The following is an 18,597-nucleotide window of genomic DNA, read 5'->3' as shown; positions in this document are numbered from 1 at the left end:
TCTGTATACTCGCCTAAATAATTGCCCGCATATAATGCCCGGCTGGAGCCCCTTAGCCTGCGTACTTTGTTCGAACATTCTGCACTCGAGGGCCAATCTGATGGGTGGTTTATAAGTGAATAATTTAAAGAGTTAAAAAGCCTGAGGTGCCTGGCGTTTGAGAAATCCTAGCTTCCTTCTAGCTTCCTTCTAGCTGATGGAACTATGTTGGCTATGCGCGCGGATTGAAGTCAGAGCACTTGATAGTCGGACGCGTAGTTACGAATATCAGTGCGCCGAACATGCTTGTACACTGGCTTTGTAATACGTAAGAAGAAAACATTTAGGACTTCACGTGACAGATGCACGTGGCAATATATAACGGGAGGTAACATTAAACATAAATTCCGCTTCAGCTAAAATGCTTTTGGCGTCAAAAGTGGGAGTATATGGGTGAGGAACGTTCATAGGTCAATAATAAATGACACAGCATGGAGAGAGCCACGTGATGGGGAATGTTTTGCAGCATATAGCATCGCTCTTATCTGCCATTTTTTGCCAAACTAGCTGTAAACAGACCTGAAATAGAACATCAATGCTACTGTGGACGCCAGATCCGTACTACGAAAGGACTGCCGCAAACCTAAAAGATAAGACCTAATTTAGGAGCCAATATATTACAGCTGACCTTCATGTAAGGAACCTTTTACACCTCTCTGATACTGTCATCAAAACTTCTACTGCTTACCCGAACAAGCGCTAAAACAACCACTGGACATGCAACGCCTTCGTGTAAGTTTGACTTGAAAGGTTCGCATACTTTCTTAGTCACACATGTGAACCAGTTGGCTGATATCAATGTGGTTATAATCCCGAGGCTCAGGCCCTGACGATGTCACCGAATATATCATACAACTCAGGACTGTTCCCGATTAACCAGCCAAGGCGCAGCGAGGCTGAGCAGACGCCTGAAGATTTTCAGCCAGTTTTATGTGCCCTAACGTCCACTGATCATTTCTATTTTATATGACAAACATTGAATAGTGCCCACAGCACTGATGTGAAGCGAATATTATTGCTTGACTGCATGCAAGCTAGGCAATGCCAAACTTTCGGAGAGTTTCTAATATCAGCAGTGATGCAAGAGTTCGCAATTGCACTCAATGTTTTGAAGATGTTGGCTGGCGCAACTATTACGCAAACATTCTAAGCAGAAATATTACGTGCACCGTTGTCAAAATCGTTGCGGTATCATGTTGAAGATAAGTACTACAAATCATTTTACGCCATGAGGGCGGACCTTGCCGGAGGGCTTTTCCTATGTGTAGGCTACAGAACGGCTGCAAGTAAAGGCTCAGTCACATTTTACATATTCAGCAAAATTTTAACAAATATTCGGCTCGCAAAGATATATAGATATGTTAATACTTATTTTTCAAAGGACAATCAAAATAAGCATGAAATAACTTCAGGTTAGCGTTATCTTTTATTGAGGCTTACATTAAAACGCATTCTCAGAACGCGTTGTTTATACTGTTGTGTAAACAGTGATCTCTGCCGTTACGTTGATGGAAAAACATTGCGATATGAAGGACACAGGAAGTGACCGAGCAGTTGTGCTTACGCCCCCACAGGAAAACCGAGAGCAGCATGCCGTGCAGGATGGTGAGCACGCCGAAGAGCATCAGCACGACCATCAAAAGGCTCGGGTCGACGTGCTCGAGGAAGGCCGTCCCGCTCTCGTTGCGGTGCACGAAGAGGGGCAGGTACATGAGCAGGATGGCGCACCCGACGACGAAGCCTGCCTCGAGGAAATGGCCTATCCAGTAGGACATGTCGCCGAGCCCCGCGCGACGCAGGAGTTCCTGGACACCACGTGAGCATACAGGTTAGGACAGAGTAAAGGTGATCTACTTATACCACTTGTAAGGTGTTTATAGGAGCACCAATACCGCAAGCAACGTCCGCAAACCAAAGCGACGGGGGTAGCGTTCTAATCAACAGGGCAGTGCCAACAAGGCTCCGGCTCCACTTCGTCTACCTCTTCGGGTTGGCGCGCGAGCTGATGGCGATCGGGATTACTACAATACCCCCCGGCGGAAAAGGAGCCATCCTGGCGACTCATGGTGAGGAAAGGGTAGGGGGATCATAATACGGCTTGAGGCGGTCGACATGTACAGTTTCTCGGCCGCGGCGGCGATGATCTGGAGATGGGTTCAAGGGCTCTACTACGTAATTGACGGGAGAAGATTGTTCGAGAATGCGGTAAGGTCCATGATAGCGCGATAGGAGTTTGGATGAGAGGCCGGGTGCAGAGGAAGGCACCCAGAGCCAAATGAGGGCACCTGAGGGATATGAAGGCGCTGGATTTGTAGGGTCCCGGTTATGCTTTTGTTGAGCCTGGTTCTCCGTTGTGAAGGAGCGCGCCAATTGTCTGCATTCTTCGGCAAATGTGTGCGCTTCAGACAGTAGAGTGGTCTCTGAAGCGTCGGGTTGGTAGGGCAGGATAGTATCCATGGTGGACGTGGGTTCACGACCATATAAAAGAAAGAAGGGGGAGAACCCAGTCGTAGTCTGCGTAGCCGTATTGTAGGCGTACGTTACGAAAGGCAGCACTTGGTCCCAATTAGAGTGAGCGCTATCAACGTACATGGCTAGCATGTCACTAAGAGTGCGATTAAATCGCTCAGTCATGCCGTTCGTTTGGGGGTGATACGCTGTGGTGCTCCGGTGAATGATCTGGCACTGTTTGAGGAGGGCTTCGACAGTGTCGGAAAGAAACGCACGTCCGCGGTCACTGATCAATTCTTTCGGTGCGCCGTGACGAAGAACGAGGCGATACAGAATGAACGAAGCAACATCCCGTGCGGTGGCAGACTGCAAGGCCGATGTTTCCACGTAACGGGTTAGGTGGTCAACGGCTACGATGTCCCAGCGTACTTTAGAATTACGGATTGATGTAGTGATAAAAGCAAAAACATAAGCGTGAAGAAGGTCGCCCTTTCTCACGCCTAAGTATTGCATTATTATAGACTAACGTATGCCTTCATTTCTTGAAGAATAAATTTAACTGGCGCATTGGGTGTATGAGGTTCTTGAAGAGATTGGAATCGGCAACTCTAATTTGCCTCACTACGTAATAGGGAACTTGCCAATAAATGAGTTTGCGGATTTTCCTTTTGATATCTGACAGGTCGTTGCGGAGAAACTGCCATCAGTCTTTCGACAGCTTGCCTCAGTATGAAGAAATCTAGGCTGTTTTTCCTCAATGTGGCATCTTTCCCAAGCCATACCTGTGTCAAGAAATCAAATACCTGACTTGTCATTATTGCAGATTTGTACTATTTATCTCTCGAGAAACCATTACAGAAGGTTTTGTACACGGAGCCCTGAGGAGGGGTACAAAGACCAACTAGAATCAACTGGAATTACAAGAAATCCCTTTGTACTTTTGTTCACAAATTTATTTATAGAGATTTTGTTATTACATGTCACAGTAAGCAATGAGTACCTTGCAGGTCGAAGAAGAGTGGCGATAAGGAGGAGGTCACAAAGTGACCATTTAGATGTTATTTACCAGTGTACGAGAAATGGCAAATGAATATTAATTATAAAAACGTTCCTTTGCGTGTTGCAAGCAGAATGAATTCCATTGTCTTAACCTAATATCTCAACGCATCCGTTTTGAGGAAAACACACAATATAAATATCTAGATGTTCACATTAGTATTGGCCTCAAGTGGTCTGCACATGGGAACTTTAATTCCAGGAGGAAAATTTTAAACTATGTGGTGCGACGGCAATGCTCTTGATGTCTGTGAAGCTCTTGCATATAAAATGGCAATGGTGCTGGTCCTAAAGCACGGAAGTCACGTCTGGCTGTATTATCAAAACAGGTATACTCATAAATGCAACCGGATTATGGCCAGCGCGCTTTGATTAGTAAATGATGGCTACACTAGAACACAGCTGTGACAGAACTGAGCATAAATGCCGGACTGGGCCCATTATACTCCAGAATGACATGCAGTAGACATTCTCGTTTTTCAAATCTAAAGTGGATGCTAACAGGTGCAAATATGCTAGTACTTCATTTCTCCAGATGTTAGTCTCTATGACGAACAAAACATACAAAATATATTAGGTCGTTGAAATATAGAACCATTGTTTCAATTATTCTTTTTGTTTAGGTCAATTAATGCGTAAAATAAGTTGCGAAATTTTTTATCCTCACCAAAGTTCCACAGTCTAAAAAAGCTTTGTCAAAATTCTTATCAACGGTATCATAAATTTCTGGTATCCTCTGCTCGTGTTTGCGTGAGGAACGCAAGCACTCCAAAGCAGTGGTAGAGTTGTGATTTCTTTGTTTTAAAAACAATTTATATACGAAGTTGTGTAGTCGTTTTAGAGTTCCGCACGTTCTACGCGTAGGCGTCAGTGGATTGCATATTTTGTAGATATTCGTTTCTAAATTTTTGTTTTATTGTAAACCTTCCACAACACCTGTCTTGGCTTATAGTGAGAGAATGACTAAAGAAATAAAAATAAACAAGACATTTGCACAGAACTCATGGGCGGTAAGCATAAAACATTCAGTCTATTATACTCAGAAGGAAAGTGATAGCGAGCTGTATTGAATGTCAGTCCAATAAAAAGTAACGTTTAGCGAGTACAAAATATAATGTGGCATGAAAAGTGTTTATTTTAGTGTTAAGTTTAACATTGCTCCCTGAATGTGTTTAGAACTAATTCTCGTGCATACACGCCTCTATAACAAAGTTTTACTTTGTTGCTAAGAAAATGGTCTACAATATGAGTCAGTGAACAAATCTAATGAAGGCAGACAAACGGAATATCCTAACTCAAGCAAGCTAAGGGAAGCAAAATGTCATATCATCATTAGCTCCATGTTCTCATGCCACGAGGCGTAACTGTCGCCTCGGCACAACCAAAGGAGCGCACCTTGGTGCCGACGCGCTTTTCTTGCACAAGTTTGACCACAAGCACACAGAAGGGCACGAAGAAGCCGATTCCGAAGCGAAGAACAACGTGGCTCAGCGTGCGGTCCTCAAAGCCGTAGAAGAGCCTCGGGTAGGGGAACCGCATCAGCTCCACCTGCACAGAAAGCGGTGGGCAACGCCCATCATTTGGTCATGTAGGCTCTCGACATGGAACCCAGATACACATTTCATGGGTAGCACACTGGTCCTAGACACTGTGGTCGAGTAGACATCTCGGGAGATGTGTACAGGTGAGTTTGAAACAGAGGACTGGTATACTCGAGACAGAAATTACAGAACTCCGATTTAGTCTGCTTAAGAGCGCATATGGCGAAAGTCAGTTTAAAAGATTGCTTTCACTAACTGCGCAGCATTGTAATTGTTACCGCTATCATTATCATCGCTCACTGAAGCGTCAGTACCATCGATGCTATCATAACTATCATTATCAAAAACTGTGTTGTCATTTTCATCGCCAGTATCTCCAAGAACTAAATAAATATTATGATCGGTTTCTCCCGAGCCCGGCGTGGAGTAGTGGTTTGCGCGCTCGGCTGCTGGGGATCGGAGGGACAGTAGCTCGACTCCCGGTGGAGATAGACTTTTCTAAGTGCCGGATCGTACGAACATTTGCTGCGGATATTTCCTGCGAGCGCCTTCTGCGACCATTTCCGCAGCCTCTGAACAAAGAAAAGCGGCTCACGAAATTATACAATTGTTCGCTACGTAGTATGCTGTCACATTAAAATTTTTGAGCACTCATTCAAATTCAGCTCCCACCATGAAATCTCCATTGCACGTTTTACATCATATGCTGCGTAGAACATATCATGGATGTTAAGGGCCGGCGCAGGCCTATATTGAGGCTGATAAAAGAAAAACCCGAAGATTTTCCTTAACATATAGCACTCACCTGCACCTTGTGCCGTTTCTTCATGGACATCGCCGTCATATTTATAAACGCTGATTCAATCAAGAACTGTAGCGGGAGCAGCAGCCCTGAAAAAATACGTTGTGATAGAGTCAGGTTTTGAATACAAATGTATGCATTCACCATGGCGATATTCACTCAAGCGATTTTCAAGGCTCATTATTATCAGCCGGACTATACTCACAGCACGGCGAAGGCCTGTCTCATATTCCTCCAAATAACCAGGTCTTGTGCTAGCTGCATCCGCTTGACCCCTGCAATATCCTTAACCTCATCGACCCACCTAACTTTCTGCCATTCCTGATACGCTTTTCTTCCCTTAAAATCCAGTTTATTACCCTAGGTGACCATTGGTTATCCACGCTTCGCACAAGTACTGCCCATGGCCATTTCGTCTTGATTTCCACTAGAATGTGAGTAACTTGAGCTATTCTCTGACCCACTCTGCAAGCTTCCTATCTCTTAACGTTAATCCTATCATTTTTCGTTCCATAGTCCTCTGCGTTGTCTTCAACTTAAATAGAACCCTTTTTGCTAGCCTCCGCGTTTCAGCCCCATAGGTGAGTACAAGTAAGATGCAAATATTGTATACTTTCTCTTCAGCGATACCGGTAAGCTGCGGATCCTAATCTAGTCTCATTCTGCAACAAATGTTTGATGCACGAACATTCAGTCAGATCCAGGTATCACAAGCACAATAATTATCAGTGACATTGTCGAAATCACCTTGAACAGGATGTGACGGTAACTACCGGCCAAGAAGCATATAAGAAGAGGTTTTACAGCCGAGGTAGGAGGAACGGCGTTCGGTTCACCTCATTCTTTCCCAATAAAAAGAAATATCCCATTATTCACAAAGGTTAAAACAATGCCCATAAACAGAAGTGATTTTTTTACAAGTTACAATCCCTACCTGATAACCACAGATGCGGTTCAAATGAATACAAAAATACCAACCATACCTAATATTTTTGATCGTTGCCGCTTGTCGTGCTTTCGGCGGAATGCATCCACCAATATACCTGATAGATACTACACACTCAGCATTGTTATTTAAAGGAGCATCATATTTTCTTTTTTTGAAGCGAAAGTTTTACTGCGCAAGGTTGACCCGGCCTTCGCGTGTCACTAAATTTGTCATAAATTAATGTAATTGTCCACGATTTTGTGGTAAAAATGTGTAGCGCGCCTTCCTTAAAATACCGGCCAAAATAATGGTTTATAGGAAAAAAAGGTGCAGTGTCTGTAACATCTCTGTAGACACGTAAACCATGATGTAGAGGTCATTATAAGCAATATTTAGCGGTCAAATGAGCTCTACAGGAATGATGATAGGAAGGAAAGGCGCAATATCTGTCACACATTCTTCGTGGACGCCTACTGTAGTTGCGACTGTAGGAAGAAGGAAAAGAAAATTCACGGGCCTGCTACTGGATGTGCAGCTGAGGCACTTCTGCTACTTCGTGCGAACAAAGGAGAACATAGAGAAGAAAGAAAACGATGGAGGAGAAAAAAAATGAGCGACAGGACGATAAATGTAAGCAATGTGGGTAGAGAGGGACTAGGCTCGACGATATACTAAAAGACTTGTTGCTTTAATTACTATTTGAAGTTGGACGCGATGGAAAAAGGCAAGGTGGAGGCTATGATCAGGCAGGCATATAAAGCGGCCCTCGGGTTGCCTCACAATGCGTCTACCGAAAGGCTGCTGGGATTAGGGGTGCACAACACCCTAGAAGAACTACGGGAGGCGCACTTGGTGATGCAGCTCGGTAGTCTTTCAAAAACAAAAGCAGGAAGGGACATATTGGAAAGGATCGGCATTGGAGTTGACGCTCCAGCTGGTGACACTAAAATTCAGATTAGGCGGGAAATGCACAAGGGCTTGTACATAAAACCTTTGCCCAAGAACATGCATCCAATACATCACGAGGACCGCAGGAAGGCAAGAGCCAAAGCTTTACATGTTAAGTACGGGAAGTACAACGGGGCAGTCTATGTAGATGTCGCCGAGTATAGGGACAGGGACGCATTTGCAATTGCGGTGGTGGATGGGCGGGGACGCTTGATCGCCTCCGGATCAGTCAAAACACACTTCTCAGAAGCTGCAGAGGAAGCGGCGATAGCACTAGCTATTACTAGTAGTAATGCTGACTTGATCTTCAGCGATTCCAAAACAGCCATCCGAAATTTGGCGAGGGGCAGAATATCTGTCACAGCGGCGCGATTGCTGAATCGGGCCATGGGGCGAGGGACTACGGAGGCGGAAATTGTCTGGGTACCAGCACACTCTGAGAATCCTGGGAACGAGACGGCTCACATGAATGCTCGAGGTTTCGTCAGCCGAGTAGGTGAGCCAGACGCTCCGGGAAGGTCCACGAGAGATGGGCTGGTATCCTTTCATGACATTACTAATCATTTCAAACTTGAGCGGAGGATTTACCCACCCCCGGACAAGTAATTGGTGAAGGCGCAGGAATGCGTCTGGCGACGATTGCAGACTAGATGTTTCTTCAACCCGTACGTCTTGAGCAAAATCTACCCGGACATTCAGCCGGAGTGCAAATGGTGTCAGGAATTGGCAATCTATGACCACATATTATGGAGCTGTAGCATAGCACCGCCACCGGCGGATATTATGCGTGATCCTTCCCTCGAGCAGTGGGAGGCCGTGTTGGCCAGCTCAGATCCGGTCGTCCAGACCAGGGCCGTGGAGTGGGCCACCCAGGTCGCCGTCAGTCATGGGTTGATGGCCATCTAACACGGAACCATCCATACGTGCTCTCTGACGAAAATAAAGTTTTTCCATCCATCCATCCATGTGAATGCGCTAGCTCCCCACGGGATAAGACAAAAATACTTAGTAGAGAAGCCTGGGAAACCCTTCTGCGGAGCGAGGACCCAACTGTTCAGAAGCAAGCCATCCGCCCGGCGGAAGAAGCCGCAAGGAACTAAAATCTCTTTGCCTGCCTCTAATCGCGGAGGTCTCGGCCCCCGTGCCCTAGGCCTGCGTGCCGGGGGCGGAGAGTAAAGCCCGGTTCACACTGCGGGAACACAACAGCTGCGTGCACAAAATATGCCCGCCCGCCAAGCCGGATACTATTTTCCGAAGACAAGCCTGTCACACTGCACAAGCAGCTGAGAAACAAGGCAGGTTGCAGGAGTGTTACGTCGGCGTGACAGACTTGAAAACGAAAACTAATGCAAACCGCGGTTGTCGGCCGTGTTTGACTTGTTCGCTGGCCGACCGAAAATTCCGGCGACGACACACTACCCCCGCCACTTAACCGTGGTTGATCGTTTTTTAATGGTTTTCGTGCTCGCAAACAGCAGTTAAAAAAAACACCCCTTCAGCGCTTTGTTCTGTTCCGTGGCAGTCCAGTCGGGCTGTGGGCCACAACTGAAATCAGCTGTGGTGTAGCTGCCCTGGTTTTTTCTTCTTATCTCCGGCCCTTTCTTGTGCACAAGATCCCTTCTTGCGGGGGCCGTCGTGGTTCCCCTCCTCGTTTGTGCGCCGGCCTCCGGAGTCGCCCGCGGCTACGCTAGAGAGGCTGCAGAGGAGCGTCGCCGAAGTTGTTTTTTCAGTGTGACAAGAAGTTTGCCAAAGATTCCTGCAGACCTTTCCGTTCCGTGTAGCCGGGCGACAAAGACGTACTTCCGGACAGTTCGTGTTGAACAGTGTGACAGGGTAGCTGACATTACGCGAACACGCTGTCGCCAGAGAAAGTCGACCAAATATTTACGCCGCGTGAACCGGCCTTAAGGGGCCTCCATTCTGGTGGAAATTAAAGTTGTTCATGCGCACACACCTCCACCGAAGCGGGGGCGTGTGCATGACTGTTGTTGTGTCTGTAGGAAGAAGGAAAAGAAAATGCACGGGACTGCTACTGGGAGTGGGAGGTGGTGAGGGTGACTGATCCTGGCTCTGATATGGCTCCCAGTCGAAAAAAACTACAGAACTGTGTCAAAAATACGACAAAATATCCTGTAGTTCTGTCGTAACCATCAGATTTTTCTGTAGTTCTGTAGTACTTTTCTGTAATTCTGTAGTTTTTCTGTAGTATATTTCTGTTGTCTGTAGTTCTGTAGTACTTTTCTGTTGTAACTACCGAAATTTCTGTAGTTACTACAGAATGTTCTGTTGTCACAACAGGTTTCCCGTCAAAAACCGCACATAAATTCTGTCGTAACATCAGAAAATTTTCTGTAGTTTTTTCCGACTGGGTGGGACAGGTAGGTCACCGCCGCTTGCGGCGGGGGCTAGCTTGCCACCGATTTTTATCTGTTGTAGGCCGTCATTGCACCCGACACTGCTTCGGTGGTGGACGACGGCTGTTGTTGCGGCGCGCGTCTTTCTCTCACTCCTTTTTTTTCTTTATTTTCTCTTCTGTCTGCACGAGGCAGTGGAGGTGGCTCAGCTACAGAGCCAGAAGCAGGCCCGTGAATTTTATTTTCCTTCTTCCTACAGCCACAATAACAAAAATTTGGAGGACGCTTAAGCTTCGCCTTCAAGAGTGGAACGCGATAGCGTTATTGCACCTCGTTCGCACCGCCCACTCATTCGCTCGGTATGCTCTTGAGTCACACAAAAGACGTTTTCATACTCAACACTTCTAAGTGCACTGTACAACTTTTTTCTAAATATTTGTTCAAACAAGTGCTTCTCACAATCTACATTATCGCGATGTGTTGTGCACACTGCAACGTTTCTTGCTCCGGTGTTCCTTTAGCGTACACACAAGAGGGAGCGCGCAAGGCCCTGTAATACAACACCCGTCGACCTGCCAAGGAGTGTAAGACAATGCGCTACGGCGCAGCAATCACTGATGAGGCGCCCCGCGTCGGACTTTGCACTCACGAATCACGCGGTGAGCGCCGAGCAACGCAGCGTTCGGCGCGGCAACGAAACGTGCGCCTGAGCAAGCGGAACGAACCAAAGAACTCGGTGTCTCGGAGGGAGGAAGCCGGGCAGCGACGTGACATGAAGGCGGACGCGATCATGGGGCTGACGCCTTGATGGGATCGTCCTCTATCTCGCTTGGGAGCACAACGCAGAAGCATGATTCCTCGGAAGCAGCTCGGCACAAATCGCAGGGGACGCTTTCCCAGCAGAAGCGCTACGGCGCAGTGTTCACGTCAGAGGCGTCCGGCATCAAACGCTGCACCTAGCAATCGCGCTGTGAGCGGAAAGAGGAGCCGCGTCGTCTAAACACCTCTGTTCGAGTGACGCACGCTGGATGTTAGAAAAGGAGAGAGCGAGAAAACTTATTAAACGCAAGGGTATTGGGGCATCCTCGCACCGGTACCCGCGCGGTCCGAACGGGAGAGGCGGGTGAGTGAAGATAGTGATCTAAAGAAAGGAAAGACGCTTGATTCTACAACCCGTGAGGGTGCACGGTGAAACGTCAGGGGCGAGTGGCGCGCCACGTGTCGGGGCAGCGCCGCACATTGCGAGGAGGGGTTCTTCTGTGTTTGCCGCAAGATGGCTCTGCATGTGCGCAGAGCCCAGAAGAAATGTAGCGGAAACGTACTTCGGAGGCGAAACGAAGTGGCGTCCGTGTGCTGTGCGATGTCAGCGCACGTTAAAGATCCCCAGGTGGTCGAAATTACTCCGTAGCCCTCCACTACGGCTCCCCTTTCTCTCTTTCCACTTTCAATCCCACCATCATCCCTTCCCTTACGTCATGGTTCAGGTGTCCACAGAGCAAGTGTGACAGATACTGCGCCTTTCCCTTCCTGTGAACCAACCAACCAACCAAACGTACTTCGCTACTCGTGTAACTCCGACTTCTGTAAGTAACATGCTCATAATTACCGATATACACCGTAGTATAACGTTCTACGGCACGTTTCTAAGGCAACACCGCATTCACTAGAAGCGATTTTGTACCGCTTTCAAGCATCGAACTCGTGGCTGAGTGGTAGCGTCTCCGTCTCACACTCCGGAGACCGTGGTTCGATTCCCACCCAGCTCATCTTGGAAGTTGCTTTTTATTTATGAAGTGCATGCCGGGATTTATCGCTCACGGCCAACGCCGCCGACGCCGACGACACCGGCTTTTCTGCGACACGAGCTCCTTAACGCTATCGCGTTTACATAGTGGTCCAAAGTGCCCCTAGAAGTTTTCGTGGGTAGATGTCACATGTATGCTGGCGATTATTCTTGCATAATTTACTCGCTTGAAAGAACAGCACAATAAAACTCTTCGCAACCAGAAAAAATAATATCGCTTTTATTTGACAAAGAAATGTGCCTCCTGATGCGTGCTTCAGTTTTAGCAGCAGCTCTTTCTTTACGAAGCCTATGTTTGCACGTCTTCGTGAATGTTGTTATGAAACAGGTCGTATGGAGGATCGGTTGTATTGGCGGTGTATGAGTGTACATATGTTTGCAGGCTTTCAGCTGATGAGCAAAGAGAGACCGCTGTCCCAAATGGCGAGCCTGGGCAGCTTGCCGGCTGCCAAGTGAAGTGCGAGATTTTGACCGGCTTATGCGCTGGGGCGTCCTCCACACGAGACAGCGCCTTGTCAGATGGGATATTGTATCCAATGACCAGTGCGCCAACTGCGATGCTCCCGAGAGCCTCTCGCATGTTTTTTAACGCGATAGCGTTAAGGAGCTCGTGTCGCAGAAACGCCGGTGTCGTCGGCGTCGGCGGCATTGACAGTGAGCAACAAATCCCGGCATACACTTCATAAATAAAAAGCAACTTCCAAGATGGGCTGGGTGGGAATCGAACCAGGGTCTCCGGAGTGTGAGACGGAGACGCTACCACTCAGCCACGAGTTCCATGCTTGAAAGCGGTACAAAAGCGCTTTTAGTGAATGCGGTGTTGCCTTAGAAACGTGCCGTAGAACGTTATACTACGGTGTATATCGGTAATTATGGGCATGTTACTTACAGAAGTCGCAGTTACACGAGTAGCGAAGTACGTTTCCGCAACATTTCTTCTGCGCTCTGCGCACATGCAGAGCCATCTTGAGGCAAACAAAGAAGAACCCCTCCTCGCAATGTGCGGCGCTGCCCCGAACGTGGCGCGCCACTCGCCCCTGACGTTTCGGCGTGCACCCTCACGGGTTGTAGAATCAAGCGCCTCTCCTTTCTTTTGATCACTATCTTGGCTCACCCGCTTCTCCCCTTCGGGCCGCGCGGGTACCGAAGCGAGGATGCCCCAATACCCTTGCGTTTAATAATTTTTCTCGCTCTCGCCCCTTCAAACATCCAGCGCGCGTCACTCGAACAGTGGTGTTTAGACGACGCGGCTCCTCTTTCCGCTCACAGCGCGATTGCTAGTTGCAGCGTCTGATGCCGGACGCCTCTGACGTGATCGCTGCGCTGTAGCGCTTCTGCTGGGAAAGCGTCCCCTGCGATGTGTGCCGAGCTGCTTCCGAGGAATCATGCTTCTGCGTGGTGCTCCCAAGCGAGATAGAGGACGATTCCATCAAGGCGTCAGCCCCATGATCGCGTCCGCCTTCATGGCGCGTCGCTGCCCGGCTTCCGCCCTCCCTCCGAGACACCGAGTTCTTTGGTTCGTTCCGCTTGCTCAGGCGCACGTTTCGTTGCCGCGCCGAACGCTGCGTTGCTCGGCGCTCACTGCGTGATTCGTGAGTGCAAAGTCCGACGCGGGGCGCCTCATCAGTGATTGCTGCGCCGTAGCGCATTGTCTTACACTCCTTGGCAGGTCAACGGGAGTTGTATTGCAGGGCCTTGCGCGCTGGCTCTTGTGTGAACGATAAATGAACACGGGAGCAAGAAACGTTGCAGTGTGCACAACACATCGCGATAATGTAGATTGTGAGAAGCACTTGTTTGAACAAATAATTACAAAAAAAAGTTGTACAGTGCAGTTAGAAGTGTTGAGTATGAAAACTACGTCTGTGTGATTCAAGAGCATACCGAGCGAATGAGTGGGCGGTGCGAACGAGGTGCAATAACGCTATCGCGTTCCACTCTTGAAGGCGAAGCTTAAGCGTCCTCCGAATTTTTCGAATGTGTAGTTGCGAGAACAATATCGCGGCCATGAGAGACGCCTTAGTGGTGAACTCCGGAAATTTCGACCACCACGGGTTCTTTACAAAGTCACTAATTAATTAATAAATTATTGGTTCACAGGAAGGGAAAGGCGCAGTATCTTTCACACTTGCTCTGTGGACACCTGAACTGCGCCGTAAGGGAAGGAATGAAGGAGGGAGTGAAAGTGGAAAGAGAGAAAGGGGAGCCGTACTGGAGGGCTGCGAAGTAATTTCGACCACCCGGGGATCTTTAACGTGCGCTGACATCGCACAGCACACGGACGCCTCTTCGTTTCGCCTCCATCTGAACGCAGCCGCTGTGTCGGGTTCGAACCCGGGAACTCCGGACAGTAGTCGGGCGTCTTACCACTGCACCACCCCGGCGGGGCCAAATTTAGCGTCACGCACGAGGCAGCGGAGGTGGCTCCGCTACAGAGCCAGTAGCAGGCCTGTGCATTTTCTTTTCCTTCTTCCTATAGCCACAGCAAGAACAACTGCTTTTCCTTCTTCCTATAGCCACAACAACAACAACTGCTACTGGCTCTGTAGCTGAGCCTCCTCCGCTGCCTCGTGCGGACAGAAGAGATTGATTGATATATAGGAAGGGAAAGGCGCGGTAACTGTCTCACTTGTTTTATGTGGACAGAAGAGAAATAGAGACGCAAGAAATAGAAGAGGGAGAGAGACTCGCGCCGCAACAGCCGTCGTCCACCACCTAGAGCAGACCAAATTTCTAACAAGGCCCTCCGTAACCTGGACACATCATCCCTAGAGGCCATTACGGACCTCTTTAACAAACATAGGCACGAAGGCACTCTGCCTTCTGAGTGGACCCACGCTAAAGGGATCTCCATCCCCAAGCACGGCAAACCCATAGACATTCAAAATCTCCGTCCTATTTCCCTCACCTCTTGTCTCGGTAAGCTCTTTGACCACGTCGTTCTAGACCGCTTACAGAGCTTCCTCGAGGACAACCATCTTTTCCCCGATTCGATGTTCGGCTTTCGCCCATCCCTATCTACACAGGATGTCATGCTCCAGCTCTCCGAAGAGGTCCTTCACCCTCTTCACACCAAGCGCACTCGCGCGATCTTGGCACTGGACTTGACGAAAGCATTTGATAATGTCTTCCATACCGCCACTATAGATGCCCTTTCTACCCTTAACGTTGGTTCCCGAATCCATAGTTATATCAAGGCTTTTCTTGCCCATCGCACGGCTGAGATCTCATTCGGCACCCTCTAATCTCCCGCTTTCCCTCTTGGAAATCGAGGTACCCCCCAGGGTTCTGTTCTCTCTCCCTTCTCTTCAACATCACACTTTTCCCTATGGCACGTGCTCTAGCTAGCATTCCTAATCTCTCCCGTGCTTTCTACGCTGATGATATCACCCTCTGGGCGACAACCGGCGATCTTGGTGAGATGGAAGCCGCTCTCCAGGCGGGCGCTAAAACGGTCGCCGATTATGCTCGCACGGTCGGGCTAGCTTGTTCCCCGTCCAAATCGGAGCTCCTGCTCCTCCTGGCTCGATGCATAGTTCCAACCTCATCTCCTAACCTTAACGTCACTATCGACGGACATCCCATCCCTTCTGTCTCTTGCATCCGTATTCTCGGTCTCTTTCTTCAATCCAATGGCACACTACTGTCCTTTCCCGCCTTACTACCACCATCCAGCAGACGGTACGGCTGATCCGACGGGTCGCTAACCGACACTACGGCATGCGCGAGCACGACCTCCGTCGTCTTGTTCTGGCCTTTGTGCTAAGCCGCCTTGTCTACTCCCTTCCCTACCTCTGTCTCGTACTGAGGAAGACAAATCAACTGTCTCATCCGCCCAACCTATAAGTCGGCTCTCGGGCTTCCCACTTCCACCCCCACTTCTCGTCTACTGGCGATGGCCGTCCACAATACTCTTTCATAACTTGTGGAGGACCATCGCATGGCACAACTCGATCGTTTATCTCGCACCACCCCTGGCAGAGCCCTTCTTACTTCCCTTCGCTTGACCCCTGTCTCCCCTATCTGTGTCACCCATCCCTTGCCCAGCTCCCTCTTCTCCATGCTCACTGTCAAGCCCCTTCCCAAGAACATGCACCCTGAGCATCATGCCGCTCGCCGATCTGCCCGCGCCTCCGCCCTCTGGTGCCAGTACGGTACACGGTCTGACGCCGTGTATGTTGATGCGGCACCCTACCTCTCGCATCCCGCCTATGCCCTGGCCACTGGATCTAATACACGAGCCCCCCTCTCCGTCGCCACTATCCATGCTCTCACTTCCACTGACGCAGAGGAAGCAGCCATCGCCCTCGCCATTGCCAGCACATCAGCCCTTTTCATATTTAGCGACTTTAAGACCGCAGTCCGCAACTTTGCAAATGGTAGAATCTCTTCCTCTGCGCTCAATATCCTTAAGCATTCCTCCCCCCCCCCTTCCCAATCTATCCAACTCTTTTGGGTTCCGGCTCACGCGGGGCACACTGGAAATGAGGCGGCAAATTCTATCTCTCGCGAGGTGACCGACCGAGCTGGCCCCCTCCACCCCGGGATGGACACGCGTGACTCCCTCCTCACCTTCCATGACATCACCCTCCACTACCGCAACTCCCGAGTATCAATCCCTCCCCCTCACAAGTCCCTATCTAAAATCGAACAGAATACGTGGCGCCATTTACAGGCCCACGCTTTCCTCTCCCCTGCACGCCTTGCCCTTATTCACCCCGGTGCCTTCTCGCCCCAATGCACGCTTTGCAGCTCTCCCCGAGCAGACTATGCTCACATTCTTTACTCTTGTCCGGCGCACTTTCCCTCCGTCTCCTGGCAAATAAACAGCCCGCAGCTGTGGGAGGCTGCTTTGGCCAGCTCGGAGCCGCATATTCAACAGCGACTTACGACCTGGGCAGCGGAAGTCGCCGCCAGGCGTGACCTGGAGGCCACGACCAGCAGCCGGAAGGCCACCCACGGAACGGCGGCAACATAATTTTACTTTTTTAAATTTTTTTGGCCTTCACTGAATAAAGTTTGTACCACCACCACCATCCACCACCTAGCGGTGGGGGTGCAATGACGGCCTACAACAGATAAAAATTCGGTGGCAGGCTTGCCCCAGCCGCAAGCGGCGTTGGCCTACCTATCCCACCCAGCCCCATCATGGCCGGGACCAGCCACCATTCACCATCTCTCCGTGCAATAAGTGCACAGCACCACAGAGGTAAGTTCGAAACGTGGCCGAAATTACTCAGCAGCCCTCCACTACGAAACTCTCATTCTTTCCGCGTACATTCCCACATTTTTCTCTTCCCTATCAGCGCGATTAGGTCTCCGCAAGATGTCTGACAGTTACTACGCCCTTCTTTCTTAAAAATTAATTTAAAATTTACAAGAGCATCAGTTTGCTGTGCGATGTCGGCGCACGTTAAAGATCCCCAGGTGGTAGAATTACTCCGTTGCACGCCACTACGACGGTAGCTCTCCACTGCGGCAGATACTGTGCCTTCCTTTTCCTGTTAACGAATTAATAATAACTTACAAGAGCAAAAATGAAAACATGACTTTGACCTGGTTGGGCGTCCACCATTCCGTGCAGTCGACCTTAATGAATCAGGCGCCTTCCTTTACCCGAAACTTAACTTAAAGAAAAATTATTGCCTCACCGCGGCGGCGCAGTGGTTAAGTTGCCCAGCTGCAGTGTCAGAGTACCTAGGATTGAACTCGACTGCCGGCGGCTGCGTTTCGATGGAGGCGAAACGGAGAGAGGCAGCCCTGTGCTGTGCGATGTCAGTGTACGTTAAAGGTCGCCAGGCGGTCGAAATTATTCCGGATCCTTCAATACGGCACCGCTTTCTGTCTTTCCACTTTCACAACCCCTTCCTCCCTACCCTTACAGCGGTGTCCGATGTCCACAAAGTTTAACAGAGAGCGCACCTTTCCTTTCCTGCATACCAATTCATGTATAATGAAAGTTTATGAATAACCCGCGGATTGAAAAAAATGGTGTTACTGAGACTGTCGCTGTAACTTACAGCATTCCCTCTACCATCACTGGGTTAAATCAGGCTTAAACCTCCACAATCGTTTTAGAATGTTCCGTTTTTGTTTATAAGTTATATTATTTCACAAATATGTTCCGTTTTTTTTAATTTATATTATTTCATGAATCACACACACTAAAGCTTTTAATTAGCATCGTGAGGGACTGGCTTTTCATTCTGTGCATTTTGATATATTTGATTTGCATTTTTAGAAATTTTCATTTCAAACTTATATGCGACACATATTAATCAATTAAGCCCTAAATTTGTTTAATTCGCATCAACAAGTTGTGACTTTTCATTCTGAACATTTTACAGCTTTTAACCCTTTCCGCATTTTCATTTTTGCAATTATTTCAGTGAATTCATTCATTATATTTAACTGTTTTAGGCGGCATCATCAATCACTTGTTTCTCATCACGAACATCTTTAAATCTATTAAACCCTTTTTTGTAATTTTCTTTTTCATTCCTTTATTTCATCAAGTGACCAATTATTTACGATGATTTGATTAACTCGGCATCGCCTAACAAGACCAATGAATCATCAATCACTAGAACCACAAATACTATGTCCGATTTTTTTACGCGGCCCCAGATTATTTCCAACACGCGGTGCCGACAGCTACAAATGCTACTACGACG

General features: G+C 48.6%; 1 protein-coding gene across 1 annotated transcript in view; it reads right to left on the bottom strand.

Annotated features, from left to right (window-relative positions):
• Window positions 1–18,597, bottom strand: part of LOC146181245 (phospholipid-transporting ATPase ABCA3-like) — a 102,253-nt gene that overhangs the window by 80,590 nt on the left and 3,066 nt on the right. The window contains exons 3-5 of the mRNA XM_084575732.1: window positions 5,893–5,978; window positions 4,942–5,094; window positions 1,604–1,844 (exon numbers count right to left, since the gene is read on the bottom strand). Of these exons, the coding sequence (XP_084431858.1) occupies window positions 1,604–1,844; window positions 4,942–5,094; window positions 5,893–5,978 (480 nt within the window). The remainder of the gene's footprint in view (window positions 1–1,603; window positions 1,845–4,941; window positions 5,095–5,892; window positions 5,979–18,597) is intronic.

The sequence above is a fragment of the Amblyomma maculatum genome, chromosome 8, assembly GCF_055883805.1.
Source record: "Amblyomma maculatum isolate TAMU_Amacu chromosome 8, ASM5588380v1, whole genome shotgun sequence".
NCBI classification, from domain to species: domain Eukaryota; kingdom Metazoa; phylum Arthropoda; class Arachnida; order Ixodida; family Ixodidae; genus Amblyomma; species Amblyomma maculatum.
Note: the sequence above shows the minus strand (reverse complement) of the source record. Positions and strands in the feature narration are given on the sequence as shown.